Source organism: Gopherus flavomarginatus, chromosome 8 (assembly GCF_025201925.1).
Source record: "Gopherus flavomarginatus isolate rGopFla2 chromosome 8, rGopFla2.mat.asm, whole genome shotgun sequence".
NCBI lineage: Eukaryota > Metazoa > Chordata > Testudines > Testudinidae > Gopherus > Gopherus flavomarginatus.
Window position 1 is genome coordinate 26,059,616 of NC_066624.1, and position 15,319 is coordinate 26,074,934.

The 15,319-nt window shown below is 45.8% G+C and overlaps 1 protein-coding gene across 1 annotated transcript in view; it reads left to right on the top strand.

The window, feature by feature from the left end:
• Nucleotides 1–12,525, top strand: part of NALF2 (NALCN channel auxiliary factor 2) — an 89,986-nt gene extending 77,461 nt beyond the window's left edge. Inside the window, exons 2-3 of the mRNA XM_050965185.1 lie at nt 7,961–8,132; nt 9,157–12,525. Coding sequence (XP_050821142.1) covers nt 7,961–8,132; nt 9,157–9,563 — 579 coding nt within the window. The 3' untranslated portion in view covers nt 9,564–12,525. The remainder of the gene's footprint in view (nt 1–7,960; nt 8,133–9,156) is intronic.
• Nucleotides 12,526–15,319: the final 2,794 nt, after the last annotated feature.

Here is a 15,319-nt window from a genome sequence, read left to right on the forward strand (position 1 = left end):
ATTAACCTGGGAGGTAACGTGTCTGATCTTTGGGAGTGGCAGAACTTTTTTATATGATGAATAAGATTTTCAGTAATTGTCATCATAGCTGACTCAGATGTCTGGATGGAGGCCTAAAGCTGGGTTACTTCAAGGGAACTGTATTGTTGGCTTCTGAGTAACCAGTGAGGTATTATAGAAGCTGTTTTGCGCTGGTTTGGTAAATCTAAATATTGGAATATCCACCAGCTTAGGGTATTGTCTGCCCCATTCTTTGCATCTGACAAAGTGGGTATTCACCCATGAAAGCTCATGCTCCAAAACGTCTGTTAGTCTATAAGGTGCCACAGGATTCTTTGCTGCCCATCCTTTGCAGTTCGCCCTAATTGAGTAACCTCACTTGACTCCCCTGGGATTCTGGTCACACTTCCTATGGCATAACATAGGCCACAGAATTTCACCTAGTGACACCTGCACCTCACCCAACAACCTGTGATTGAATTAGAGCATATTTTTAGAAAAACATTCAGTCCTGATATCAAGACTTCATGAGATGCAGTCTTGAATATTAAATCCTATAGAATGACAGAAAATTTCTCTAGAAAAGTTATAATTTCCTATTAATTTTTATAAGATTTTACTATGAGGGCAAAGTTATTTGTCTTGTGGCCTAGTCAGGCTCTGAACCCAGATTTCATTGTAGTAACACACTGCTCCCTCCATCCTCCTTGTCTGCTTTCATTTATATGAATGTTACTTTTCTTATCTCACTGCTTTGATAATAGAACGAAAAGGCCCTGCAGATTCCTGCTAATACAAGATGGAATGGGATGAATGCACCCTCTAATGGAGAAGACAGGAATAAATCTTTCCTATGCATCAGAGTAGAGAAATTGTATTTTGGATTCCTCATAGTGCAAGATATTTTATTCCAAGAAAGTTCCTTGGGGAGAACCCTTTGTTGTCAGATGATTTTGCAACTGACCCATCTCTAGAATTTGTTGCTATTACATTCCTTGCCAAAATGCCCACTTCTTAAATGGATTCCTCACTTGGTTATCATTTCCCAGTGCTAGGCCTCACCCTGAAGTCATTCCAGATACTGTTCCCAAATGTTATTACACTACATTTTAAAAAGAGAGAGAGAGCAGCTAACTATAAGCACATGTCACTAGCAGTTTATCTCATGGTTGTTCTTCCACTACTGTAACCCTTGCCTTCCCACACCCTCTTCCTTCATTTATTACCATTGCATGTTGTATAATTTCCACAGCAAGCTGCTTGGGGCAGAGACCTGTCACTCATTTGTTCTCTAAAGTGCCATGCATAGCTACAGTGTTGTATAAGTAATAATATTGCACTGATAGGCACATAGAGATTGCCACACTGGACCAGAGCAGCAGTGCATCGAATCTGGGATCCTGTCTCGAACAGTGCCCAGTGCAGGGCCTTTCCTAGCTATTCTGGGGCCCTACGCAGCCCCCCCACAGGGTGTGTGTGTGGGGCCCCAGGCATCTGTGGGGGAGGAAGTGTGGGGGGGGCTGTCCTCAGGACTCTGCGGGGGGGGGCCCTACGGCTCCATGGGAGGAGGAGGGATGGAGCTGGCTTGTGGGGCAGGGGTGAACCACCCCTCAGCACTCACCAGCAGCACAGCTGTGTCTGGGTCTGCACTTCCCGCCACTGGTGAGTGCAGGCCCGACCATGCTGCCAAGCTCAGGAGAGTGGGGGCGGTGCAGGAGCAGGAAGAGGTGGGGTGGGGGCACAGCAGGGGCGGGGGCCTTGGGGAAGAGCCAGAGCAGGGCTGGAGCAGGACGCAGCTGCGCAGGGCGCCAGAAAATTTGGTGCCTCGAATTTCCTGGTGCCCTATGCAGCTGTGTACTTTGCGTATGGGTAGGGATGCCCCTGGATTAGTGCCACACAGTTCAGAAATAGACACAGATATCTCCACAGTGGACAACTATGGGATAACTGCTGCCATAGGAATTTTCTTAATTTCCTCTGTTACTTAGTTGCTGGCCCTGAACCATGAGGTTTTATCTCTCTTATCGCTTTTTTTTATCCTGTCTAGTATAATGGTTTATGTTCTCATTGTTCATGGAAACCTCGCTGGAATCCTACTAAGGTCTTGGTCCCAGTGATTTCTAATAGCAATGATGGAGGCTTCATGTCCCAGATGGCCAGCCCCTTTAAGGGAATATAGGCCCAACTCCAACTGTGACACAATTAGCTCACCTCCAGAAAATGAAGTTCTTGTGATTTGTGGGTAATATCACCAACCAGTCCTGGGGAAAAGATAAGAGCAGAGGCCTATGGAAGAGCTGGAAGAAGTTAAAGGCTCCTGCAGGCTGCAGAGAGCAAGAAAGCTCCTGCAGGGGACACTGGAGTACCACGGGGAGGCCAGACTCGGCAAGAAGGACATGGGAGGAACTGGATGGAGAGAGGAAGAGAGACCTGTCCCCAGGGAGAAAGGATTGGGTCCAGATGGAGACTGGAGTGAAGACTTTGTTTCTTTGGACCACTACGGGAGGGACACTATTGAGTTCTGTTCTGGAAAGACTTGCTTGCCAGCCTGTATGGAAACAGCGTGGATGGTGTTGTGTTTCTACCTGGTTCCGTTGACAACACAAGCACCAGAAGGAGGGTTGTGGAATTCCCTTAGTTAGGAGGAAAGGGTTTGGGCCACTGGAGATCATGTGTGGGATTACATAAATTAGACCCCATCCATAAAGGGAAACTTGTTTTGAATACCTTGGACTGTGAGGAGCTTATTGCAAAGGTGTAAGAAAGGGAAAGAAAGGCAGGGCTGTGCAGCACCCCCTCCCCACCTTGGCCACAAGGAGGGCTCTCTGCAGGCAATGACTCTGTCACACCTCATTTATTTAACTGGGGTTTTGAGTAACTTGGAAAACTAATCACCCTTTCTAGTCTACCATTGCCACAGGCCTGCCTCCACAGCCATCCCCTGAATGGTCCTGCTTCAAGCCCCAGTGCTCTGCCTCCTCCTGTTCCCGCCAAACAATGGACATGGTCAGGGAGATATGTGTGTCAAATGATACACTACTGCAGCTTGTGCTTGTTGTGGGGATAGACAGAGACATGTCTCTAGACCTGTCAATCCAGCACCTCAATCTCACCTGCATTGTTTTCCCTTTCAAAGGACAATTAAATTACAAATGCCAAATGACATTCTGCCTGTGTTTGGTAGCAGAGGGAGAACCAGCAATGTGCCGCTAGTGGACCTACAGATTGCACCTGATAGCACAGGGGTGAAAACTGGGGTCTAACATCTGTTGGATGCTGCTTTAAGTAATATTAAAGATTATGTTTTTCCTGGTGAATTAGGTATGTCCTACTGAAGTGAAGCATTTGGGCCAGAATTTCACTTCAGCTGCAAATTTCTGCAGCCCCAAGGAGGTGGGAATGCTGGCATGCCTTCACCTCACCCTGGGATACATGGGAGATTTGTACAATTTTGTGTCATATATTTTCTTGCTGCCTTTTGGTCATTTACAGCAAAAGTGATAACACAGACTCCAGCACAGCACAAGGCTGCAAGCTAATAGAGTTTCTGTGCCATTGGATCATACAATGGGAGCTTTCAGTGCTGTGGGAGCCTGTGCTAATTCGGAAGGCTTGTAGGTGCTTATTCTCAGTCTTTCCCCTGAGAAAACCTCCAACACCTCACCCTACAAGCTCCCAACAGCCAGTCCCTAAAATACTTCATATTAGCAAAGGCAGGAAATGTCCATCTAAGCTAGTTTGTCAGCAGGGCCAACTCCAGGCACTAGCATAGGAAGCTGGTGTTTGGGGCGACCAGTTCAAAGGGGCGGCACTCCATCCAGTATCAGGGCGGCACATCCAGGTATTCGGTGGGAATTCAGTGGCGGGTCCCTCATTCCCTCTCTTCCTCTTTGAGCTGCCACCGAAGTGCTGCTTCTCGTCTTTTTTTTTTTTTTTTTAGCTGCTTGGAGTGGCAGAAAAGCTGGAGCCAGCCCTGCTTGTCAGGGCCATGATTTCTCACTATGGGTCCCAGCCAGTTCTAACCATGCCCAGCTGATGTTAACTGCTCCACTTCATTCTGCAAAACCTCACTTTCCTGGGCTCTGACAGCAGCTGAGCTATGAAAAGGAAGATGCCCTCCCCACCCATGCTGCAGGGTAAGATAGGGAGTTTCACCCTGATACACCCTTGCTGGGTTGGCAGTGGAGATATCTGTAGGCTCCTGTTCTGCTTTGTACTGGAATACTTAGGCTGTTTCCTTAAGACTCTGGCTGGGTATTGGGATACTTAGAGAGAGGGAAGGAGTAGCAAAGAGCTTGGGAATGGGCTCTTGTAAGTGGGATGCTTCCAGGACCCAGTAATTCCAGACAGTGCATGTATCACTAACTCAGCATTACTTTGGTTTGCATGATAAAACAGATACACAGTAGGACAGATGCTCCGTGAGGCCTCTGTGGGGTTAATTAACATGGAGCAGCTAGTCCTGATGATTTTGCATGCAGAAGTGAATTTGCTTCTTTTGGGTGTTCTGTGTTGACCAGCATCATGTGTGATTATGTCACAATGTGTCCTATTAGACATTCCCATTTCGGTTGTGAAAGTGCTCACCTCTTCTATTGAACTGCACCTTGAATTGAATGGGTGATAGAGCATGGGATACCAGGAATCAGCTTTCTCAGCAGAGGGTGGCTGTGGAATTCCCTCTCAGAGGAGATCACAGTGAGCCCAATCTTCATCCAAAGTTTTTCAAATTGTACATATGGCACACTTATCTAATCTACCTTCATCCTCCCTCTCCCTTCCATCCTAGTGTTTGTTATAATTATTTCTTGTATCTTGTTTCAGTTTAGACCAGGGTGGCCAAACTGTGGCTCACAAGATACGTGTCTCTTTTACTGTTAAAGTGAGGCTCATGGAGATCCCCAAGTCCCTCCTCTCGCATTCTCCACTTACCAAACGGGGATGTGGGGAGCTCGGGACCTCTGCCTTGCAGCGGGGTTGTGGGGGAGGGCCTTCTGCCCAGTGGAGGGGGTGGGTCTCAGGGCCTCAGCCCCCAAGGCGCACCTGCCAGGGCTCAGGGCTTCAGCAGGAGCAGGGCTGCAGCTCCAAGCCCTGTCAAGCACCTCCTGTAGGGCTGAAGCCCTGAGACCCAGCCCTGGCTTTTGAACTTCTGAAGATTGTCATATGCAGCTTGGAGCATCAGTAAGTTTGGCCACCCCTGGCTTAGACTGTAAGCTCTCTGGGAAAGGGTGAATGTCTTCCTATGTGTCTGTGCAGCCCCACACACAAAGGGGTCCTGTTCCTAATGGGAGTCTTGTGGTGATACCATTGTATAAATAAATTCTAATTATAATCCTGTCTGTACAAATGAGGGCTGACAAAAGGGTAAAAGTTTCTTGTAAAATTCCAAGTAAGGCAACTGAATGTAGAAGAACTAGATTCATTTCAAGCACACACAAAGATTTACCCAGTTCTCATTGAACAACATGGGAATCTTTCTATTAAACTTCAATATGTGTTGGATGAGGACCTTAATATGTGTCTTAATTTTGTATTTGATGCCTAGATATTATAGTGATATGTGCACTAGGGATGCTGGTTTCTTGCTGTTGTTGTCATGGATTGCATGGAAAATGACCATTTTTTGTGAAAAACATGAGATCTCTGTTTCCAAGAAACTTTTCACCAGTTTCCGCTTACTGTGCATATACCTGAGAAATGGGGACGTGGCAGAGTGAGCAAGATGACAAGTGGATATGGAGCCTAAGCCCTCGTCCAGACTAACCCGCGGCATCGGCGGGTTAAAATCGATTGCTCGGGGATCGATATATCGCGTCTAGTCTGGACGCGGTGTATCGATCCCCGAGCGCGCTTACATCGATTCCGGAACTCCATCAATCCGAACGGAGTTCCGGAATCGACGCGGAGAGCCGCGGACATCGATGCCGCCCCGTCCAGACTGGTGAGTACCTCGATTTTAGAAATTCGACTTCAGCTACGTTATTCTCGTAGCTGAAGTTGCGTATCTAAAATCGATTTTATTTCCTAGTCTGGACGTGGCCTTAGAGGAAGCCATCTGGCCTGCTCTTCAGTTCTCAAGCTGAGCCTGCAGACCAGACCACTGAGGGCAGTGGGAAAGAAACAACAGGAAAAAGCAAACAGTGAAGTCTAGGAGGAAAGGGGACTAGTCCCACAAAGAGGAAAGCTTTATTAAAAAATCACTAGAACAATTTTACCAAGATTTGTGGTAAATTCTCCATCACTGATCATTTTTAAATCAAGATGGATGTTTTACTAAAAGATCTGCTCTAGGAATTATTTTGGGGAAGTTCTATGGCCTGTGTTATCCAAGAGGTCAGACTAGATAATCACAATGGTCCTCTCTGGTCTTAGAAACTATTAATCTATTTTTTCTGGTGGGGAGGGGCATCTCCATTAGCCAGTTCTTGAGGAGTGTTTCCTTTTCCGCACTACTGCGTGGTTTTGTCTCCTTTGGGGCAGCAGGCCTTGCCTATGCTGTTTGCACTACAGGAGTTGCTGCTGTTGATAAGCCTGATAGACTTCAAAGTCAGAGTTTATGGCACATATGGAGTATGAATGTTGAGGCAGGCACAAGCGGAGCCTAAGTTACAAGCTACACACAAGCTAGGCTTTGATTCTGAGAGTTTTGCAAAGTTCAGCTCTAACCATCTAAAAGATTAATGTAAAATCCTCCTTTAAGGGGCGTACAGGAACATTTCTAGCACTGGTTAAAGCATTGTTTGGTATGTATTGGTAATTAAAATACATCTATAGAATGCAATGTTGCCCATGAGATATGCTCATCTGAACCAAGAGAAATGGCATGTTTTCCATCAATAAAGGATTCCACCTAAGCAACAGGTAAATGGATATAGAAGATTAAATAGATTTAACAGTGAAACAGAAGAGGAAGAGGCCATTCTAACTAACAATGAGCTACCTCTTATTAACATCATCCAGAATAAAGTGTAAGGCAGGATTGGTAATATCCATGAATCTCCCCAGTGGCTGGAACTAGTGTACATTTTCCAGCAGTCATATGCATATGGGTATGTTCAAACTGGACCACTCCAAATGTCCATCAAGCCAAGTCTCCAGTCTCCAGCAGTGACCAGTGCTGGACACTTCACAGGAAGGTGTAAAATCCCTATAATGATTATTATTGTGCAGTATTGTCCCAGAGGTAAATTCCTTCCTGACTCCAGCTGGTGAGCAGTTTACATCCTGAAGTGTGAGGATCAAGAGCCCGGGTAATTTAATCTTACCTAGTGTCACTGCAGGTGCTTTTCTGATTCATATAAGTGTGCATGTGACTTTAATACCTCTGTCAACTGTTATTTGTTGTGGGGCTGCTCACAAGGGCTAGATTTCGTATCCTGGTTTGTGATACTGGCTGCCAATGCTGGTTTGCTGTTGCAGAGTTTCTCATTAGTGTTGGGCTGCACAATATAGTTTGTTATTATAGGGCTACTTACCAGGAACCAAGCTATCAGTGTTATTTTGTTATTTGTAGGGTTGCTTTTGACTCATGGTCATAAGAGGAAAAAGCATTTCCACACTTCTTTTTAAAGCGGAAACAAATAATTTTATGAATTTTGCAAACAGGTGAAATTTTGAGCCTACCAACCTTGACAGTGTCACTAAAGCCTCTAATCATGTCTAAGGACCTACAAGTAGAGGACAGTAGCCTATATGTTCATTTGCTTTACTCTTGTAGATGTTTTAGGTTGTGAATTGAATTTCACACTAACATCTTTCAGTTTACTTTAAATGAAAGAGTTAATTCAATAAGTAACCCTGATGTATTAACAAATATTTATTGAGATTAAACAGTGAGGTAAGCGCTCACCATTCATCTGCCTTTAACTTGCACTAAGCCACAAGATTATTAAATGGTTTTTATATACATGTTTTTGCTGATTTGATGATATGTCTTGCGGTGTCTTGTTTTTTCCCTTAGGCTGTCTACAAGGCCTGGCTGTGCTCCGAGTATTTCAATGTGACACAACAACAGTGCCAACACCGGATTCCATGCAAGCAATACTGCCTGGAGGTGCAGACTAGGTGCCCTTTTGTGTTACCTGACAATGACGAGCTGATCTATGGAGGGTTGCCTGGTTTCATCTGTATGGGTAAGAAGGTCATGGAAGTAGGACAGGTGTCCCCGTAATGACTTCTTGTCTCCTGCCCATTGTACATTTCAGGAAACGGAGGAAATACAAAAAGACAGGCAGACAAATGTTTGGGGTGGATGGGGAGGATTTTCAACTCATGTTCAAGTAATAAGTTCCATTTCTGTAGAGCCTTTCACCCTGAAGACTCCTATAGCACTGTACCATGGGCCAAATCTTGTGTAAAGACTTCAGGATTTGGTCATATATATAAAAATAAATATATATAGGAAGTACATTATCCAGTATTGAAATATTTCCATCTCTGAGGTGAAATATAGCTGTTTAGCAGCCTCACAGCAACATTACCTGACACTTTAGGGCAGGAAGTGAAAAACAATCCCACTGCTAACTGAAACTTCAGGGGTCTATTTGGTGAGGCAAAATGTGACTGGGTTAAAGTTCGACCAGCTCATTGACACTAACTGCTACAAAAGATGTCAGAGGATTTTCTTTTTTAAAGTGTATTTAGTATTCATGGCAGGTGCTCAGAGACTGAAGTCCTCAATTTATCCATCCATACAACAGGTACAGCATAGTTAGGGGCAGTACAAACTTTCCATCCTGCCACCTACCATAGCAGATTTTCCTGGCAGTTCTCCCATCCATGACTGAACCTGGCCTGACCCTATAGTTTGTAAGATCTGATAAATACACAGCCTGAGATGTTCACGGCTTTGTCCCAAAATATCATTACCCATGGTCCTTGGATCTTGGAATAAAGTGGACCTGGACCATGGATGCTTTTTCTCTGGAGGAATGTGGCTTAGGGTCTTAGTCCCAGAGAAAATTTGCCCAGGTGAAGGTGCTCGGGGTCCCAGTCCTTAGGCTAAAAGTTGTCCAGGAGCAGGCAGCCAACCAGAACTGAAACCCCTTTTTTTCCTGCTGCAGGTGGATTTTCTGGCAGGCCCTATGGCTTTACTCTCTATTGGACTTCCACTGCACATTCACTGATTTCTCATCATCTGTTGTTATGTTTTGCCAGGGTTGCTAGAGAGCCAATTATCCAATGAGGAAGCAAAGTGCTGCGATGTGCAATGGGACTCTTGTGACCACCCACCAGACAGCAACTACAACGCGTCCCCCAAATCCACAGAGTTGGAGTCATTCCATTACCACCGTCATGACCCCCACCTTCATCACCACCAGCAGCATCACTATTACCTCTACCACCACTACCAGTACCACCAACCCCACCCACCATCTTTGCTGCCTGTCTCCGCCGGGTCTCGCCTCAGCAACAGCAAAATCAGACTGTGCGTCCTGGTCCTTATGCTTCTCCACACCATGGTGTCCTTCTCAAGCGTGCACAGCAGTGAGGGGACTGCCAGCAGGGGGCTGAGCTATGAGGCCCTGCCTGCCATGGATGAGAGCATAACAAGAGATGAGTGACCCAGAGGGGAAAGGAAATGTCCAAGCAGAGTGCCGGCTCTTTTCCTGCCAAGGGGGGCACACACTATTCCTCCAATGGGAGGCACAGGATTGGGGGTGATGCACACACACACCCCTACCCACAACCCCAAGAGCTGCTCGCCACGGGGCATCCCCGTGATGAAGAGTCTTTAATGCACACAGGGCTGCAGGACTCAGCTTTGAGAAGGGTTCAGTTATCAACAGCCTTTCAGCTGTGTGCATCCTGCTTGGGAGAGGCTCTGGGAGCTAGCGCAAAGAGGTATAGAAAAGGGGACGGGGGCTGGGATGGGAGAGGGTCCCTTTGAAAGAGTTCTCCCCATGGAAATGCCACTGCTTTCCCTGCCACCTATGAGGTGTCTCATGTGGTGCCCCTATTTTTTCTACCAACTGGATAATTCAGTGCTATAGGTTCAATAAATTGGTTTATCCGCTATTCCTCCCCCCCGACCCAATCTCTAAACCTCACCATTGTATATCACCAAAGCTGCTGGGTGGCATATACAGCAACTCAAACACCTCGAAACAGACCCCACCTAACTTCTCAGCACACCTATCCCCACTGAGGGACAGTCTTGGCTCCTTAGTGTGACTTGGTGACCCCTCTCTCTGGGTAGCCTGGTGTTAGGCTCACTCTCTTGCCAGCAGACAAGATCCATTTCTGAGGCTAAGTTGTTGGGGTGGAAGATGTATTACACAGCATTGTGTGTGCCATATGGGGTTGTGTTTCTTACCTCAGTCAGCCCTTCCTTGTCTGTGCCACTCTTGTCCTTCAATACATTGAACATAAATAACATCCCCTGTGGATGTTGTCAGTGAGTAGAGAGATGGATGTAGTACGGGATGGAACAGGAAATTATATTTCCAGAGTTCTTAACACTTCACTCCCCAATGTGTCCCCAGAATTTTCTTAAATTCCTGTACTTTGTTTTCTCCAACAGCTTGTTTGAGTTTGGAGAGGGCAGCAGTTAGGGAAACAAGAATCTGCAAGAGGCCAGTGGCATATACTCAGTGCTTAGGCTGAGGGAGTTGGAAGTGTCATATCACAGTGAGCAGCTTTGCAGGGGCAGAGCTGACTGCACTATTTTGCAGTGGGGCCAGGGATGGTAACAAATGGATAAAAAGCCCCAACTTGCACCCTCTAAAGTTTCCCAGTTACAAACTCTTACAGCATGTGAGAAGAGGACTGGAGAAATCCAGCCCATAGGGAAATAGTTTCCCAAATAAAATGCCACCAGCTAATAAGGGACAGGTGAAGAAGAGAGCTTTCATGTGCACTATGTGCAGCACTGATCATACGACTCCTGGAAGTCCTGCTGGAACAGCCACACTCAGCCTGGCAAGATGTTGATTGGCAACAGCTTAGATTGACTCACCTTTATGTCCGTTGTCTCCAGGCAACACTTACCTCAAACACGGTCATAGGCTGGAATTCAGCCCCATCCAGACATAGGATCCCACCTCTAACTCTGACCTTTCAAATTCTCCATCCTGAGGACTGAGATTTATACTAATAGGGAATGTTGTAACTTGAGGCATGTGGCACCCCTCCACCCCTTCTATGTCCCTGTATAGCTGATATTTTCTCCTGCAGAGCCCACGTTCAGGGTGATTTCTCTCATTCTCGCAGTCATGTTACTGTAACGGGCTGATGATATCACTAGGAGGAGCGAATGACGTTCTAGGAAGGAATGCCTCGGGTCCTGGCTGGAAACAAAGACAAACTAATCAGGAATGAGAGAGGAGTTGAGGGTCAAATATTAGTGAGGACAAAGCTCACTTTGGAGGGGGAAGGCAAGATGAACTTGTTGCCCAACATCAGTATGAAGTGAAGCACAAGGAGACAGAAAAGAATGTTGTGCACAGTTAGATGCTCTCCCTCTCTCCAGGTCACAGTGACCGGGAGCATTTATTATTCATCTTGCATGGCTCATTTAGGGAAAAATTAAGATCTAGGTCCCACCACCTGAGACAGCATGTTCAGTGGCTGAGTGGTTGTAACTAGGGGTCAGGCAAACCAACTAAAATCAGAATTAGACTGGTTCTTCTGTCAAATCTCAAACCAAGCCCAGACCTGTCTGAAGGTCAAAGAAATTTCATAAAGTTCAGGATTTATAATACTTTTGTATTTCCTGGCTTCTCTTGAATTGAAGCAGAAATAAACAAAACACTATGAGAAAAGCTACTTCCCGCCTGGCTGGAAGAAGGAAGTACCAGAAATCTCATGGGAAAGCTGGATTTTCTGATATTTCCAGCCCATTTCCAGACCAAAGAGGATCAGAAAAGCAGGTGAATGTTTGGATTCTTATTTGACTTGAACCTCAGAATTTTTGGATGATGTTTACATATTATTCTTTCCCATGCATTACCAAAGTCCTGAATGCATAAAGCCTGTGAACACCATTCTCATAATACCAAACAGACCCACTGGCTATCAGGCTAAAACTGTGTAATAGGGATAATACTACTAGTTTTCAGGGTAGATCCTGAGGACTCTTCCCAAGACAGATCCTGTTGCTGTTTACATCCACTGTGGCTAGGACAGACCTTGTGTGAATATTCACAACAGCTACCGTGTATTTGCAGATTGGTTCACTCTGATGTATGAACAGGTATGTGCAACAGTTTAGCAAATATGAATCAGACTTTTTTTGATCTTAAGATTTTTTTGCCTTGGCATTTAAAACCAGCCTTTGTGGTAGCTATGATGACTTGAGCAGATGACTAGGCCAAACGAACATGCACAAGCATGTTTTTGTATCAGGATTACAAACTCTGACTCATTTTTAAGGAAACTAAACTTCACAGGAAGTTTTAAGGAAACTAAACTTGTCAAGGTTTGAGTGGCCACCTAATTCCAAGTGTCTACTTCAGAGATAGGATGAGTTAGTCTTTAAACCAGAGGTGGGCAAACTTTTTGGCCTGAGGGCCACATCTGGGAATAGAAATTGTATGGGGGGCCATGAATGCTCACATTAATAGGAAGGGGTGAGGGCTCTGGTTGGGAGTGCGGGCTCTGGGATGGGGCTGGGGATGAGGGATTTGGGGTGCAGGAGGGTGCTCCAGGCTGGGCCTGAAGGGTTTGCAGGGTGGGAGAGGAATCAAGGCTGGGGCAGAGGGTTGGGGCACAGGGAGAGGCTCAGGGGTGCAGTCTCCAGGAAACGCTTACCTCAAGCAGCTCCTGGAAGTAGCAGCAAGTCCCTTCTCTGGCGCCTACGTGGAGATTTGGCCAGGTGGCTTTGCACGCTGCCCCGTCTGCAGCACCACCCCTGCAGCTCGCATTGGCTGTGGTTCCCAGCCAATGGGAGCTGCAGGGGTGGCACTTGGGGTGGGGGCAGCATACAGAGTGGAGCCCCTGGCTGCCCCTATGCTTAGGAGCCTGAAGGGAGCCATGCCACTGTTTCTGGGAACCATGTGGAGCGGTCCCCAACCTTGCTCCCCGGCTAGAGCACCTGAGCAGGGCAAGCCCCAGACTCTGCTCCCCAGTGGGAGCTCAAGGACCAGATTAAAACAGCTGGCGGGCCAGATCCAACATGTGTGCTGTAGTTTGCCCACCCCTGCTTTAAATAATACAATAGGATGGAGAAGAGCAGACCAAGTCACCAAACTTGTTCAATGTCTTGTCTGATTCTGTGCAGGTCAGACACCAAGCAGAAAACTCTAAATACTACTCAGCCACAGGTGGGCATAGTGGCCTGTTTATATTTTTGTCATTTCTGCTCTCTGTGAATACTAGGTAATCCCATAAAGACTGTGGGCCTGAATCTCATTTATACTAAGGCAATCTAAAGGGACCATAAAATGGGTGTAAATGTAATTATGTCCCTTTACCTTGCCAGAGCCTTTTATGGTGCCAGGACAGTGTAAAGGACCCTTACGGTAAATGAGAATAAGGCCCTACAAGTGGCATGTGATAACAGGAAGCCACATACTGATATAAGGAAATTTTGTGTAGGTTTGTATTATGTGACTTGTTTACAATCCCCCAAATCTGGGGGTACACAAGCTGGCAGAGCCTGATTCTGGAGAAAAGAGAGACTCTGCCACAGAAGCTGCCTACATTTTCAGGACAGGCCTTTATCGACCAGTTCACAGCTCAGTGCCAAGTGTAGAAATGCTGTCTGACTGAACTAAAATAGAATAGATAGAGTTTTGTGAACAAGGAATGGGGCTACAGGAGGTTGGGTAGGGTTTTGTTGGAACACGCTATATGCTTCAAGACATTGTCTGACCTTAATCAATATGAATTGATGAACTGCACCTCTTTTATGAAGTACCTTGGCACTTGTTTTAGGATTGTCATGGTTTGTGACATAGATCAAGCCACTGTCCTTTCTCCATTTGCTTTATTCCTTCTATCCACCACCCACTGTAATTGTCCTGAGACCACTTTCTAGTTTCCAGATGAGATAGTTACTGTGAGCAATGCTACTGCCCCTTGACTGTAATAACATCTTGTTGGCATAGATTGCAGATGCATTCCTGTTTGGTCCTTGATAACCAATGCTAAATCACAGCAGAGTTCTGCAAAGATACCCCCTTCATAAGGAGAGTGGAGTGACCACGTAGCAATGTGAGCAAATAGAGTTCAACCTTCTCGTTCTTTCACCTTTAGTCACAAAATATGCTCCAAATGTTCCTTATTTACTTGGTAAGTGCTGATAGTTTGCTTGCCTGGCTTGGGCAGGTCACTTACTACAAGGTGACCAGACAACAAATGTGAAAAATTGGGACAGGTGGTGGGGGATAGTAGGAGCCTATATAAGAAAAAAGCCCCAAATATTGAGACTGTCCCTATAAAATCAGGACATCTGGTCACCCTAGTGCTGGGTTTCCATTGACTTGGCAGGTTCAGGACTGTCCCCTGACTATGCTGTTTTGTGCTAGTTCTTTCTCTCTGTTCATGAACTTACTTGGTACTGAGAGTGGTTGGGGGGAAAGAGTTGTATCTTCACAGAAACAAGCTTTTGAAAAGAGTTATTTTCTCTAACAGGTCCAGGCTGTTGTCAGTAAGTTCTGTGGTTTTAGTGCACCATATGCTGTATTCAACACTTTGCCAGTCTAGTTAAATGAATCCAGGCTGGGCTGCTCTCTGAACAGGACTGAACAGCTGGAAGCCATGTTTATTACACTTCATCATTATAAGGCTGTCTGAGAAAATCCTCTTTCTGGTCTGACTGTGACATTACACTCATAATAAACCTTTGTCTATGCTAGCCTTCTCTCTGGTATACTGTGGGATGCTCCTCTTTACTTAGACTGTAACCCTGCCTCAATAAAGCCCATTTACATTGCTTACATTATAATATTTCTCACTAGTCCTGGTACTATTCAGCATGTGAGATAAGGAAAGAGGAGAGAGTATGAATCTCTCTGCAGAATGCATGCACAAACATATATGCCCCACATAACTCAACAGGGGCTCCAATGCTGAGAAACCTCTCTGGAGCAGATTTCAGCACAGCCAGATGTGTGTTGAGAAAACACTGTTCCCAAATGGACTTATCTTACTATGAATTCAGAATCAAGATGCTACTTACTTTCCCTTCCAGTTCAGTGACTTGGATTCTTTTCTCTGGAGAAAGACTCCATGCATTGGTGTGGATATGTAAAATCAAATGTTCCCCACAATGTACACTGAGCTCTGCTTCACTGAGAGAAAGAACCTGTTCTCAAAGCAGTAGCTCCTTACAAATGCATGCAAAGTGCTTCCTTTCCCCTATAGGGTCTGTCTGAGT